Source organism: Barbatula barbatula (genome assembly GCF_947034865.1).
Source record: "Barbatula barbatula genome assembly, chromosome: 12".
Taxonomy (NCBI): domain Eukaryota; kingdom Metazoa; phylum Chordata; class Actinopteri; order Cypriniformes; family Nemacheilidae; genus Barbatula; species Barbatula barbatula.
Window position 1 is genome coordinate 9,732,548 of NC_136775.1, and position 14,448 is coordinate 9,746,995.

General features: G+C 38.1%; 1 protein-coding gene across 2 annotated transcripts; it reads right to left on the reverse strand.

Moving 5' to 3' along the window:
- Window positions 1-534: 534 nt before the first annotated feature.
- On the reverse strand, window positions 535-10,963 carry trim33l (tripartite motif containing 33, like). 2 transcript variants are annotated; one of them, XM_079469171.1, is made up of 17 exons: window positions 10,844-10,963; window positions 10,111-10,202; window positions 9,852-9,990; window positions 9,650-9,767; window positions 9,426-9,542; window positions 6,494-6,608; window positions 6,072-6,215; window positions 5,657-5,768; window positions 3,670-5,339; window positions 3,286-3,367; window positions 3,166-3,196; window positions 2,374-2,503; window positions 1,656-1,861; window positions 1,443-1,539; window positions 1,277-1,342; window positions 1,041-1,172; window positions 535-932 (listed from the first exon to the last, which is right to left on the reverse strand). In XM_079469171.1, exons 4-17 carry the CDS (start codon window positions 9,760-9,762, stop codon window positions 654-656), a joined length of 3,294 nt encoding a protein of 1,097 aa, XP_079325297.1. In that variant the 5' UTR covers window positions 9,763-9,767; window positions 9,852-9,990; window positions 10,111-10,202; window positions 10,844-10,963; the 3' UTR covers window positions 535-653. The 2 variants fall into 2 exon arrangements, with proteins under 2 accessions (XP_079325297.1, XP_079325296.1); XM_079469170.1 differs by having other exon boundaries at window positions 10,604-10,940.
- Between the last annotated feature and the right edge of the window lie 3,485 nt (window positions 10,964-14,448).

Here is a 14,448-nt window from a genome sequence, read left to right on the forward strand (position 1 = left end):
TCGCTGGCATTTGTACAGTAAACTTAAACGTGTTGTAGGAACGTTCAGCACAACGTCTAATGGCTTGCATCACAAATACAATGTGATGTGCTGTGTACAAACTAAATTCCTTCATGTAGCAAATTCCTTCATGTGGTATGTACAGTTTGAAGGATTTAATGGTGTTCTATAATGGCGATCCATTATACTTTCCATTCAAACCATAAGGCTGTTGTTTCTATTGTTTTTCAAGATGATTTATTATTATTTCCCGTTTTATATTTTTGAACATTTTACATGACTAATTCATTTCCATGATACTAGGTAGGAGCTGATAAAATGGTTTGGGTAGTTTTTGGAGTGTTATGTGGTGACCTAAACATTGCTTGGGTGTTTGCTAGTTTAAGGTTTGTATGTGCACACGAGAGAAGCGCCCTCTGCTGGAGTCATCGTTTCATCACATTGTTATCTATAAATATTGGGCTAAAAACGACATCAAGCGGCATTTCTGTGAAGAGATGCATTGAGTATTCTTGGATAAAACAACAAACACAGTCTCTTTGAACCCTTTTACTGTAAGACTTATGACAAAAATTTACAATAAATAATTATGTACATTAAGGTTGTTTCTTCTCCACAAGTTTTATTGTGGTTCAAAAGTAACTTTCTTCAAGTCAATCGATTGTATGTTCAGTGGCTTCAGGGTTCCCACAGTCGTCACTTTCCTTCCCCCAATCAGTGCAGGGTTTCTTTGATACTGTACCACAGTTGGCCGTGAAAAACTCTCGCATCCGTTTTAAAGTGTTTTTATGCTTTTCTCTTTGAGGTACAACGTCTGAAGCGTTTGATGTGCTGCTGGAGCATCTGAGAAGAGAAGCATGAAGACTCTCCCCGAAAGATTCATTCAGCTGTTGCTGAAAAGACTCTTGAAGCTTGACAACCACATCTCTCTTCTGTATAAACAAAACAGTGTGTTATTCACACTACACTACATAACAGTTCACAAATAACTATGAAGTTTCAAACTGCAAAGTGTTAGACTGACTAAAATTACAGTTTACCTCCGAGTTTGTTGACAGGATGTCAAGAAGTGTCCAAACATCTGACACAAGTTCAGCTGGAGTCCGATAAGGTGGCTTCTGTTTCCCCAATAGTCGGCCAAGTATTATATCGAAATCTGCCCGTTTTGAGCGCTGTTCAAAAAACAAGTGTAAGTGTTACTAAATGGTCACTGATCATGAATCTCTATAGTAAATATCAGTTGTGTGTAAGTGCGACAATTACATAGCGTTTTTACCTTTATGTTGTAGAGCAGGTATTTGTTCTCATCACAAACAAGACTAAGGAGAAGCTTCTCACATTTCTGAACAAAATAGAAAACATTGTAACAAGACGATATCATTTAGTATCTCGCATATTTCCATGGTATTAGCTAATGTGGATCATTTCAGGTAGAGTCTTACTCTTTGATCCTGCAGGCTCAGGCTGCGTTTCTTCTCACTGCCGTACGTAATGATCTCATCATTGACATTCAGACAAAGCAAGCACACCCAATCCTCACTGCAAGAGAGAGCAACAACTATAACAGAAATGTAAAGCCCAGTCAAAACTATAAGAATTCAGTCTCATTTAAAGGAAATGGAAGCTACATTCACATCAAGCGCCTCTTTTCTCACCAAGGTTTGACATAGATGGGTGGGATGTGACAGTCGGAGTGAAAAGCACGGCCACATTTGAAGCACAGAAGCGTGGCTCCTGCTGACTGGCATATGGAGCAGAACTGTACTTCCTTTGACAGAGGGCTTACACTATCTTGGGGTCTAGTTCGGGAAGAAGCTTTCAATGGCTCTGGATCATTGTTCCATCTCCACACCCGTTTAATCTGAAGATGAGCAGGATACAACTGAGAATAAGTTATACGGTTTAACTAATGTCTATCTAGGTGTTAACAGAGAAATTTGAGCAGGCCAAGAGCAGCTTATCTTAAGCTTTGTAAAGATGGAATGCTGCAAAAAAGCCTAAATAAATTATGGCTTCTCTGACTCAGCCCACCTGCTGAACGTTCATTGTCAAATAAAAGTATTGCGGTTCATTGAGAGGGCAAAAAGAGGAGGAAGCTCCTTTTTATAAAAAGGAACAATGGTAAGGAAAACAGAGCGACAGCAGTGAAGGGAGACCTGAGTTTTACTTTGATTATGCTTAAGGTGATGTAAACATAAAAAACTGTTTTTTGAGGAAAGGTAATACACCGCTGAAGCAAAATTCAATCGAGGTAGCATCTGTGGACTAAATCCCCACGAAGCACTGAATGACAAGAGAAGCACTTAAGTATTTTAGCATGTTTGTAGATGAATCTGTGACTTTTGCTGGTTTGTTTTCTATAGAGTAGCTTACACCCCCCCCATGGGTTTTCTCCACAAAGGTATGGTCAGCAGAGCTATCGGTAGTAAGGTGGAACTCTGGAAGTGTCTGCCCGCATGAAGGCAAGGAGACAGGTAGGCGCAATAAGTTAACGCGCAGAAATCTGTTAAGAAAAAGAAACCAGTCAGTGGTTGAATGCGTGACTGAAGGAACATGATAAATAGCTACTAAAATCTGTTTATTTGACGCGTGTTTATTTTTTTACCCAAAAAAACATTCTGTCAGTTTTTCAAAATCTCTATACAACTCTTTCTTCTGTTAAAAACAAAGGAAGATATTTTGAAAAATGTCTCAGTGGTCTTGTCAATGGCGTCCAATGTTATTTGCTTACAAACATTCTTTAAAATATTTTTTATGTTTTGCAGTAGACAGAAAGTCATACAGGTGTGACATAGGCATTCCATATTGGAATGACATAGGCGTGAATAAATTATATTTTATTTTCAGGTGAACAAACCCTTAAAGCTTTGCCTTGAACCAATTACTGAAACAATTAAGTCTCCTATTTAAAGAATCAATCCTTAGAAACCAAAAGACAACACATAGAACTGTTAAAATGTATTATATAAATTTATTATATAAATTTATGTAAAATAATTAATTTATGTCAAAGTCATTTTAAATGTAAAAACAATGAATAGTCTTTTAATTGTAATCGTGTTTGATACAATAATAAAGTGTGTTGCGAAGTTGTATAAATAATGGTTAATATTACATTTTCCTGTGTAATAGACCCAATATGAAGAAAAAAATTCTGGTATTCACCTCTTGAATTGCTGTTGGTGTTCCAATGTTACTGCAAGACAGAGTAAGAAAAGATAAGCGTGGCATGTACAAAACACAACGCTCAAGTGTAATTTATGCCTAAAACTATTCCTTTGTTACCTGCAGATTCTTCATCTTCCTCTTTTGGTTCCTCCCTGTTAAAATCACTTTGGGCAGTCTTGTCATGTGTTGCTGTCGTATTCTGGTTTAAAAAAATAGATTTTAAATAGAGCTGATAGAGATATCGATCAACTCTTAACTTGCATATTGTCGCTGTCCTTCCAAAACCTCCAAAATGTTGTGTTTTTCAGGAAATGGAAAAACACTTCAAATAATTTAATACAGTGTTGTCAAATTGGACAAACACTTTTTAATACTTTCATTGGTTAGATATTTGCAAAACCCAGGTGACAAACATAAAGGGTATTTGAATATCAAAATATGGCGATACGAGGTTTCAGAAGAAAAGCAGCGATATGTAAATAGGAAACAATATTCACCAACCTCACATGAAAATAAAGTTATTCTTTCTGACCCACTACAGGACAGAGAATCCAACAGAGCCTTGTCATTTACATTGTCCGAGCAAACAGGCACGCCTGTGTTCATTACAATCTGATGGAACGAGATTGGCATGCCAACACTCAAGTGTCCTCTTTCAAAGCGGTTCTTTTCGGATAAATTACCAGTTTTAAATTGCCCACCCTCCTGCGGTGATCTCAGCAGACATTGAGAACTTCGTCTCTCAGTGGTGCTAGCGAGAAGATCCTGAAGAATGCTGGATGGGACAGAAGCATTTACACAATCTCTTCCAGAAGCAGGAGAGTGTTCTTTGGAATCAGTCTCCAACACAGTGGAGGTGGGCAAGCTGTTTTCTTGATTCTCCATATCTGTGAATTCTGTGCTGCTCACACAAGCGACTTGATCACAGGCAGAGTCAGCCAATGCCTTGACAGGGAGGTTGGTCCTGAGGTTGTTGCTATTATATGGAGAACTTGTTGGGTTTTCGGATAAAAAAACACCAGCTATTGTTGGATTGGTGGGATTCGATGCACAAGGACCATGAAGCTGGGAATTCTCTGTACTGTAGTCTCTATATACTGTTGCAATTGAAAGTGTGTTTGAAGGAACAGTTAAGGCAATATTGGGTTGCGCTGGAAAAGTGTGCATGGCTCCCAGAATGTTGGCTTGCATTGGATGGGCAAGTATGAGTGTTCGGGTGTCAGTTGGCATGCTTGATACTGGGCTGGCAAGTATGGGTGTTTGATTGTTGGATGCTATAGCTGGTGTTGGGTGAGTCAATTCAGCTGTTTGGTTGATGGAAGGTATTGGAAGAGTGAATATAGGCAGCTGGCTGTGGGCTTGTATTGGTTGGGTGAGAACAATCATCTTGTCATGAATTGGTGTGGGAAGGTTGTATATAGGTGGTTGACCGGTGGATAGTATTGCTTGGGTGAGGACAGCCGTTTGGTCATCAACTGGAATTGGTTGGGTGATTATCGGTGGCTGGTGTTTGGCTTGTATTGGTTGGGCGAGTACCGCAGTTCGTGCATTATCTGGTATCGGGTGGGCTACTATAGGTGGTTGAGTGAATATAGCTGTTCTGTCATCCAGTGGTATTGGGTGTGCATGGGTTTGATTATCGGTGATTGTTTTGGCGAGCATAGGGGCTCGGGTATAAGTAGAGTTTGCAGGTTTTATGGGTCGAAATACACGTGTTTGACTGCTAGCTGGTACTGGGTTGGAAATTCTGGGTGTTTGGTGGTTAGTCAATACTGTGTTTGAAAGGATCTTTGCCTGGGTGTTTGTTGGTACGGTGTGTGTCTGCAATGGAGTCTGGTTGGAGACCGGCAGGGGGTCAGGGAAATAATGAAAGGTCCAGGTCTTACTAGGTATGGTTGACTGTATTTGAGGTACAGTGGGGTTCCCAGGTGGTGCATGATTTAAGTGAGTTTTACAGTTAGATGAGGGACTGTGAGTATGCTTGGATTGAGTAGAGACACCATCAGTGGACTGTTCAGAACTTGAGGAGGCCTGAAGAGGATAAACATTGGTAGCAGTCAGAGCCGAGTTTGCGCTGCCAGATTGAAGATTTGAGCCGTCGCCAGACTTTTCCAAGTTGGAACCGATGCTTGATGTAAATGGAACAGTAATCCTTCGAACCCTCATAAATCCTGGGTTAGAAGAAACACATGAGGGGTAAACCGTTTTTCATATGCAATAGTTTTTTAGGTTGCCAATCGATTAATCGCATCCAGAATAAAGGTTTGTGTTACATAATATATGTCTGTGTACTGTGCATATTAATTTTGCATTGATAAACACGCGTTTTATATATATATGCTTTTATTTATATTTACCCATATACATCTTTATACTTTATATTTTACTTAAATATATCCATGTATCGTATGCGTTTATGAATACAAACTGAATGCGATTAATCATTTGACAGCCCTAATTTATAAAAAGGTGAGTGGTTATACTGTACCCCATTTCATGATGTTGTTAAAGTGTTCTTTCTGAATCTGAAGCTGTAGCTCAAACATAGTATCAGGTGGACACGTCTTCTGGGAGAGAAAGTTTCTTAACTGGGTCTCAATCTGAGATAGAAACAAAAAAAGACACCAGTACAATGAAAGCTGAATTTGATCCGAACAATACGATTATTGTGGGGTTAACCTGAGCAACAAAGATCCCAGTGGTAGGTAATGTTAAACACGTTAATACAATTTGAATAGCAAGACCAAACAAGTAATCTGCAATGAATTTACAAGATACAAAAAAACAAGAGCGTTTATGAAAAAACATGTTAGCAGAGGTGTCAAAAGAAAGCTGAAACAAACAGAATACTAGATTCTACAAAAAAAGTATTTCTCAAGAAACAAAAGGTAGAAAGTGCTTACTCTCTTCTTGTGGACCAGTAGACAGTTGCCCTCTGTGCTCAGTATTTTGTCAATAAAAGCAGCTATGTAATCCTGATAGCCTGCCATCTTGCTTAGTAATGTCTTCTTCTGCAACAAACCTTTCACTTCTTCTGCACACAGTACCTTCAAACAGAACAACAACAGAAAGACTTAAAAACCCTGGTAAGCATTGAAGGCTAATGAGGTTAAAGCGAAACTGCTTTCAGTTTGGTGGTTTTTGCTCAGGGAGAGGAAGCCAAAGAACTTTCATCATAACGCATGCAGCTAGTTCTGAAAATAAATCATTATATTCTTTTTTGGAACTATTTATTCATGGCAGAATGATTGAAAGTGTGTAAAACCTAAACATTTTGCATTGTATGAGTCAAGGAGTAAATGAGCATCATTCATTAAATGTTTACCTCAACCTCCTTGAAGGTCTGCCTAGCGTTCAGAAGGAGTGACTGATAAATGACGTGAACCAGTTGTGCTAATGCCTTAAATGCTTGTTGCTTCATCCTCTGAATGTCATTATATCTAGATGAGATGGAAATAGGAAATAGCACAATTTAGTCCTGTAAAACATTTAATTTAACCATTTCCTTGCTATTTGTAATGTTCAGTATTCATCCAGTCGGAAAAACAAATCTTATGATTCTTAATGACAAATAAAAAGTAATTAATTAAGGAATCTTTTACAACAATTACCATAGGTCAATTATAGTGGTTACTTTTTTATAAAAAGCATTAATGCATTGAAGTGACATATATTTATACAGTAAAACAAATTCATAAGGTGACACCTGCAATTAAAAGTCTTTAGAAAGAATTTGCCCTAAAAGAATGACACAACTGATTAACACCAACACAGTATTTACCTATAAACAGTTTAAAATAACCTGAAAACATGGAATGCATGGCAGTTTGGTGAAAAACAACACACAGCTTCAACATATGATTTGTCCGCGCTACAATCGTTAAAAGAGTTTTGTTTCAAACCTGTTCAGTTAAGATGTGAAGCAAAAAAGAACAATGTAACAAAATCCTGAAAGACAATCATAAGAGCAGTTTTGTTGTCAGATCGTATTTACTTTATGTTGGTTTGAGATTAATTTGGGCAGACTGAGAGCTTGTAAACACGTGTGTCTCATGCATGCAAATTGGTAACTCTCTGCTTTAATCCCAGTACTTCTGAGATCATCTGACACAGAAATAATGATGAGTGTTGTTGTTGAAATACTGTTAGGCAAGCAGTTTCATACTTAATGATGATAATGCTTTCTCTGCTTCAGCGGCAGCAACAACACAGATTGGAGCGTTATGACTTTAGTCCAAACTGTGTGCTTGTCTACCCATTCTTCAAGGCTGCATTCCTTAGAGGTGATAACATACTTTTCTCTGACCTTGGCCGAGTAGGTTTTTTTCTCATTAGAGCTCCAAACACATTAAAAACAGTGACTGTGTAACATGCATCCGCCTCAAATGAAACTTATTATTTGATCTGTGCGGTTCCTTGATTTTTTTCTAGTGATTATTTGTTAGCTGGATCTGAAGTGATTTGTTCCTGCTTTTCCCTTTTCACATAGAGATCCTGGAAAATACACGCAAAATGTGTTCAGGAATTTGTCCTCGGATCGTTACATTTCGTTCATTCACACTGCCAGTGATTTTCTGGAATCTGTGCATGCTTTCACACGCATCCCGTGAAGACAGGTGACATAATATAGTGCAGTGTAATGTTATGTGCTTTTTATGGTGAAAATAGGGTTGATTACGGTGAAAGATATTTTCTTGCTGTGTTTTTAGGTGGCTAAATAGAGCAATTTGTAATTATTACTGCCTTCCCTTTTTGAATGCCAAATAGGCCTAAATAAGCTCTCTTTTTTGTTATTATTCTGTAGCATATATTGTTGCCTTTTGCAAATGACAAAGACATCAATTTTAAATCAAACTTTTTCATTTATATTGTATTGGTAAATGCAGAACAACGAAGAGACACAAGATATATAGCCCAAAGAGATTAAGCTAAATATACGATACATATAAGATATCATATGAAAACAAATGAAAGTTTATTGTTCAGCATTGTTCAGTCAAAATATACACAAAGCCTTAATGAAAAAATATAACGGAACACTACCATAGCCTAATGCAATACAAAAGGTATAGAAAGGTTGGTATATGAGTATCATGTTTATATTTACAAGGTTTTTGTTGAGTAAAACAAGCACATACATGTTCGGGTCAAAGTTTGGAGTTAGTCTGTTACCAGTAAGTCACTTTGGTTTTATTCGCATTTTGATTTTTCGCATCAGAAACGAGTGATAGAAATGCCAAATTTCAAATGAAAAACCCTTGATTTGCAAAAATGTTTTTACACTCGCCTCAGGTGGTTTTTAATTTTTGCAGAAATTGTTAATGTGAATAATGTGAGATGGAAATGCATTTGCCGAATAAATTCCTCCAAAGAATCACGTAATTGCACTATGAGACGGCGCAACGGGACTAACCAGAGTACTGATCTTGTTACACAGCATCAGAAATGCTGTTATGGTCATTCTTAAGTATTTCTGTAATTGCCTCTTAGAAATGTCACGACTGTGTTTCCCAAACAGCAGGCATCCACAAAAGCACCGTATTTATTGTGTTTCGTAATCGTCTGCTTTCACAAGTATTATTATATATGAAAATTATTATATTCAGTTGCTTCTCTTACTGCTATTTAGTGGCAGTTTAGTAGGAAAGTGACGGCTTGGGTGGAAACGGTGCTTAATCGCAAATGTTTTATGCGATATTCCAATTTTGCACGAGCACTAAATGTGCACACAGCCATGTTTTTAAGGTTGGCAAGCTATCAAGTTTATTGGAGCGCTGTATATTTTTGTGTTAATAGTTTTGATAAGAATAATTTCAAGTTTAAACTGTGTTTAGAAGCAGACAACGCTATTCTCCCATCTGAATTCATCCATGATTTAGCTAAAGATAAATAGCCTAGGTCTATTTTGAGTTTTTGATTTACTAATGAACAAAAATTACTCGCTTAACTATATTTGTTTTCTATTCTCTATTGTCGTTTCAAATAGAATTTAATCACTTTTACGCAAGTGCTGATAAAAGTGGATCAACACTTTTCGAACAAACGTTTTATAACTTTCACTAAAGACAATCAGTGAAAGCTAAAGAAACATGGGCCAGATAAGAACATGTCTTCCTTATCATATATCAAACCTCGAGTAGGATTCACAACGTAGATTGCTTTTAGTAATGGTTTCTTCAAACATACTACGAGCTGCTTACAACAAAAGGTGTTAGGTCTTGACCATAGTAAGAGGTACACAGGTCTGTTTTAATTACCTCGCATCAAGGAGCTGCTGGCTGGTGCTAACTGCCTCTTTTTGTTTTCTGATGGACTCCAGCAAACTCTGCAGCCGCTGTCTCTGAGACTCTTCAGCTTCCTCCTGCTGCACAAAACTGCCACACAAGTGATTTTAATATCCAGAATGCATAAAACTTTCATTATGAAAAGACTGTTTAAACCCTCTGATCTTAAAAAGAATGGATCCACTGTTTGGTTATACCTGTGGCCTCTGTGAGTAATAAGCTGACAGTCTTTACAGGTCAGTTCTTCACAGACAAGACAGAAGAACCTCAAGCTCTCCTGACTGTGTGAGGGACAACGTTTTCTGGGCATCCCAACTGAACAAACAAGCAGAACAGATCCAATAGAGCACCAGCATGTTTGGCTTAAGGGTGAGAGCACAGCACATGAGGGGATCTCACCTGTGGGTGGTATTGTGTTTTTGACTTCATGGTCGCGCGTCACCTTGACCCTGCGATGAGCGGACACGCAGTCGGAACATAAAGCCTCCTCGCACTGGACACACCATCCACTAACCTCATTCTCTTCACAAGCACTGCACTGCAGAGATGAAAACGTGATGATGTCACTTGTGGACCAGCAACAATCTTATCAACTGGGGGGTAATAGGAATACTGGGTTTAGTTATTTACAATCATTTTCATCATCATAAGCTCTTACCTTCGGGTCTTCTTTAATGTTAGATGCATCTTCAAAAACAATGCAATCTGTGACATCTAAAAAACAGAAGGACTGCCCGCATAAAGGACATTCTGCGAAGAAACGTAAAACGTAAGTAGTTGTTATCCTTTCGACGTAAATAACCATCTTTAAACTACGACATTTGTAGGACAAATCACAACAGGACCGTGCTTGTTGGAAAAATGCAAATAGTAATCAATTCACCAAAAACATGCTTACTACACGTTTACAATTAAACAACGATTTGCTTTGTAGGAATATACACCACTGCAACGTGAAAAGCCACTTTTTATTATTAGCAACTCATTTTGCAACGTCTAAGGACTAAGGATAGACCCTAAAAACAAGTATACGACAAAGGCACAAAGCTAGCGTTATATTAATGGCTACTAGCGGTAACGATGGAGCCCGAATTGTCTCCAAAGTCTCCACGTGCAGTACTGTGGACATTGCGTGCGTGCTGCTATCTCACCGTGTGTGCTTTCATCTCTGCTGGTCTTCACAAGGCAAGCGTGACAAACTGTGTGCAGGCAAGGCAGAAGTTTGGGCTGTGTGGAATACTTCAGGCGTGTTTTACAAACAGCGCAAGATCCGCAAGCAGCCTTTTGTGAAACGCGATGGGGCGAATCTAGTCCCCCCGTTAGGTCATAAGCAGACATTTGTCGACACGTAGCGAATGAGAATGTGTAATAATAGACGAAATATACCTGACCTTGCAAATCTTCACAGAAAACTACCTGGGATGCGGGTCCAAATGGATGAAACTTAGAATGTAAAGTCCTTTCCGTTATGTCCGGTGGAGCTTGATATTCGCATATTCATCAGAGGCCTCTTTAGTGGGCGGGGCCTTTTTTCAAAATAAAAGACCCGATGCTTTTCCAACCGACTTTTACCCAGTGGAGATATTTCTGCTCGCAGCCATAAAAGACCATTTTATTGAATTATTTTTATTATTGAAGAATTCATGTATTTTTTTGCATTTTATTTGTAAAAGTTAAATTAATATCGTAAATCAAATAATTGAATTAATTGTCATATTAATTGTGTATATTTTTATTTGAAATACCTTGTTTTAGATTACTTCAATTTCACCATATTTTATTTAAAAAAAATTAACATTCGAATATACAATATACAGTTTTTTATTGAGCATGGGGGAACTGTTTCAGGGAAACATTGTTGGTAACTTTTAGTACTGTTGTGGAAAGTTGTTCCTGTAGTTTCAAAGAATTGCTCAGACGAAGAGGGTCCAGGTGTCAAAAAGTTAACTTTATTTGCGCATGCCAAACCAAGCGAGATCTTCCCAAAGCATCTCAAGTTACAGTGTTTTCAAGGCCATATTTATAGTGAAACTGATGCAACTGATATCTTCCGTTACACCAATCAGGTAAATTCCTGTTATCTCTTATTTTTAATAACCAATAACCCTGCTTCTGCAACCAAAAGATCCCAGGCAACCGGATACGTATGTAATCGTGGTTGGCACATTATTATCACAAGTCAACCAATAAAGAATGAGGATTTCATAGACAAATATCTCATGTGCCCTTATTTGGACACTTTTCCGGGGTCTTCCAACTAAACACGATTTATCATTGGCTTTTATTAAAGATGAGCTCATGTTTGAGCACCCTAGTGAACTCATGTTCAGCTGGCGTCCTTGGCCGCATGCGATAAGTTCAATTTAATTGAATTTGTCCACAAAAGTGTGTGTGGTGTATGTGCAGGTGTTCAAGTGTTCAAAAAGTGTGGATCATTTTTAGATAACCCTGAATTTTTTAAATGCTGTGCTCTTAAACCATAAGTGTAAGTATATATAATTAGTGAGAATAAAACAGTGCTGTGCTCTTAAATCATAAGTGTAAGTATGTATGTTTGATAAATGTAAATAAATGATACTTGATTATGGCTAAGTATACTGATCATAGCCCTTAAATCATTGCATAATCAACTGCATAGTCTTATTCATTCTTTTGTTAAATGTGGTTTCAGATCATCCAGATTATCTTACTCCTACATATCTATTCTAGTTACATGTGTTTTTTTTAAATATGTGTGGGTAACGGTAACATTGTATAGACCTATTGAATATATATATATATAGGAGGTTACCAACAGTGTATAACGCCTACCAACAGTGTATGACAATACTGAAGAGTGTCAGAAAATTACACAATTGTACCAGCAGGGCTGTCAAGTGTCACGCGTCACTCATTTCGGTCTTTTGTCACGCACCCACATCGTATTTCTCACGCAGAAAAATGAAAAGAAAAAAGGCCAGGTTACAGGATGCTGGCCCAGAGAAGGTTGTGGAGGAGGAGATGGTACAGGTGGAAGAGACAGTGCAGGTGGAAGAGACATCTAATGCTGATGCCGAGAGAGTATTTTCGATGGTCGGTTTGAACAAAACCTCAACACGAAACAGCTTGTCTCTGGACGGGACATTGTCCTCAATCATGACCCTGAAAATGGCTGGGCGGAACTGTTTAAAATGGGAGCCAACACCACAAATGATGAAGGAATCCAAAAAAGGTGTAACTGGTCTGTTGTCTGCGTTGTGTATTTATAAGAACAGGACAGCATTCGCAGTTTCGCTGATCTTTTATTCCCTGATGTACCCAAACAAATATAATCAGCCTCTTAGTGAGAGTTGCCCTCGGTTACTCTCTCCACTGGATAACCAATGCAAAGAGGATGAAGGATTTTTATTGTGGTTTAAACGTGCCTTTACAAAATATAACCAGTGTGTAAGTTGAATTTAGCGCTGATTCTGTGGGGCTTTTTCCACAGGAAATTGCTATGTGTGTGTGTTAAAATCAGATTACGCACAGCGCGTGTTGGAATGTGGGGTGTGGGGGTCTCGTGTAAATGTGTTACAGATGGTGATTTGAAAAACAAGGAGGCTGGAGACCAGACAAAGGGGAGAAAAACTGATTGGACCCCAGCTGAAGAAGAGGCACCGCAAGAAATGTTATAAATATGCTGTGAAATTGTTTGTCGGTTGTCGGTCGGGCCATTGTAAAGACATCAGTTCTTCTTAAGACTGTGTCAAAGGCAACCCAAATTTTTTTTTTAAATCTTCTGATCAATAAACTTCAAGATTTTACTTTGACTGGTCTCTCTCCAATTTTGAACGCGCAGAACATTGCTCAAATGTTCAACAAGGACGATAAATCATATAATAAAATACATAAGAAAAACATACCTGATGTACACAAACAAATATAATCAGCCTCTTAGTGAGAGTTGCCCTCGGTTACTCTAGAAGACAAATGTGATATACACTTATCACATGTGCTTTCATTTCGCTTTCAGGCCCAAACGCAAAAATATAACTTAAATGGGATGAAATGACAAAAATAACAACACAGATAGGTAAAATAATATTATAGACATAAATTATAATGAAAATATAGACATAAAAGCAACAATAAAATTTAGGATTAATTAAGATTATCAGGAGCCCAAAATAACCTCACCTCTCCACTGCATAACCAATGCAAAGAGGAAGAGGAGGGGGCTGAACAGGAAATTATATGGACTCACAAAGTCACACCAATTAAAGGGGAAAGGCACTCACTTCACATAGGCAGCCATCAGGTGTATGTAAATGAACAATTTTGTGAGAATTCGAATTAATAATACAAATATTTAACAGTACGCTTTCTGTACCTGTTACAAAGGCAACAAACACTTAATCTTACATAATCTTTCTCCCTCTCTCTCTCTCTCTCTCGCTCTCTCTCACATACACTCACACACAAAAATGAATAAATGGAAATAGAATAAATACTTTGTATTTGGTTAAATTGTGTTCAGTGAGTGATCCAACACAACAACACCCCCATTGTTGTGTTTGGGTGGGGGTTTGTCTTCAAAACTTGAGAGCCCTGTGGCAGCAATGCAGCGAATAACACGTAAAAGTGCATTTCAGGCAGAGGCATCATGCCCATTCAAACAGAGGGGCACGTGTCTCCTCAAATCTTTGAATAGTCCGTTTTGCACGCAACCTCTAAATGACGAGTTAGATAAGTTGCACAATTCTGTAGGAAGAAACTGTATCAGTTATGAACTGGGTTTTTTACTTAAAAGTGGCCCAGACTGATCCCAGCTATGTCACAAATTACTGTGAGAACAGACAGCTTTCAAATGGCTCTTGCGATAAATTGGTTTAGTCTGCGCAGTCAAACACCTCTCTTGGCAATTGGCATACAGTTAGCATCGTTTAAAGTGAATAACTTTTACAGTTCAATTTCAGGGTGCAACAACTGACACTACTCTTAAAGAAAATATATTTTCCTCTAAATGAACCATCAA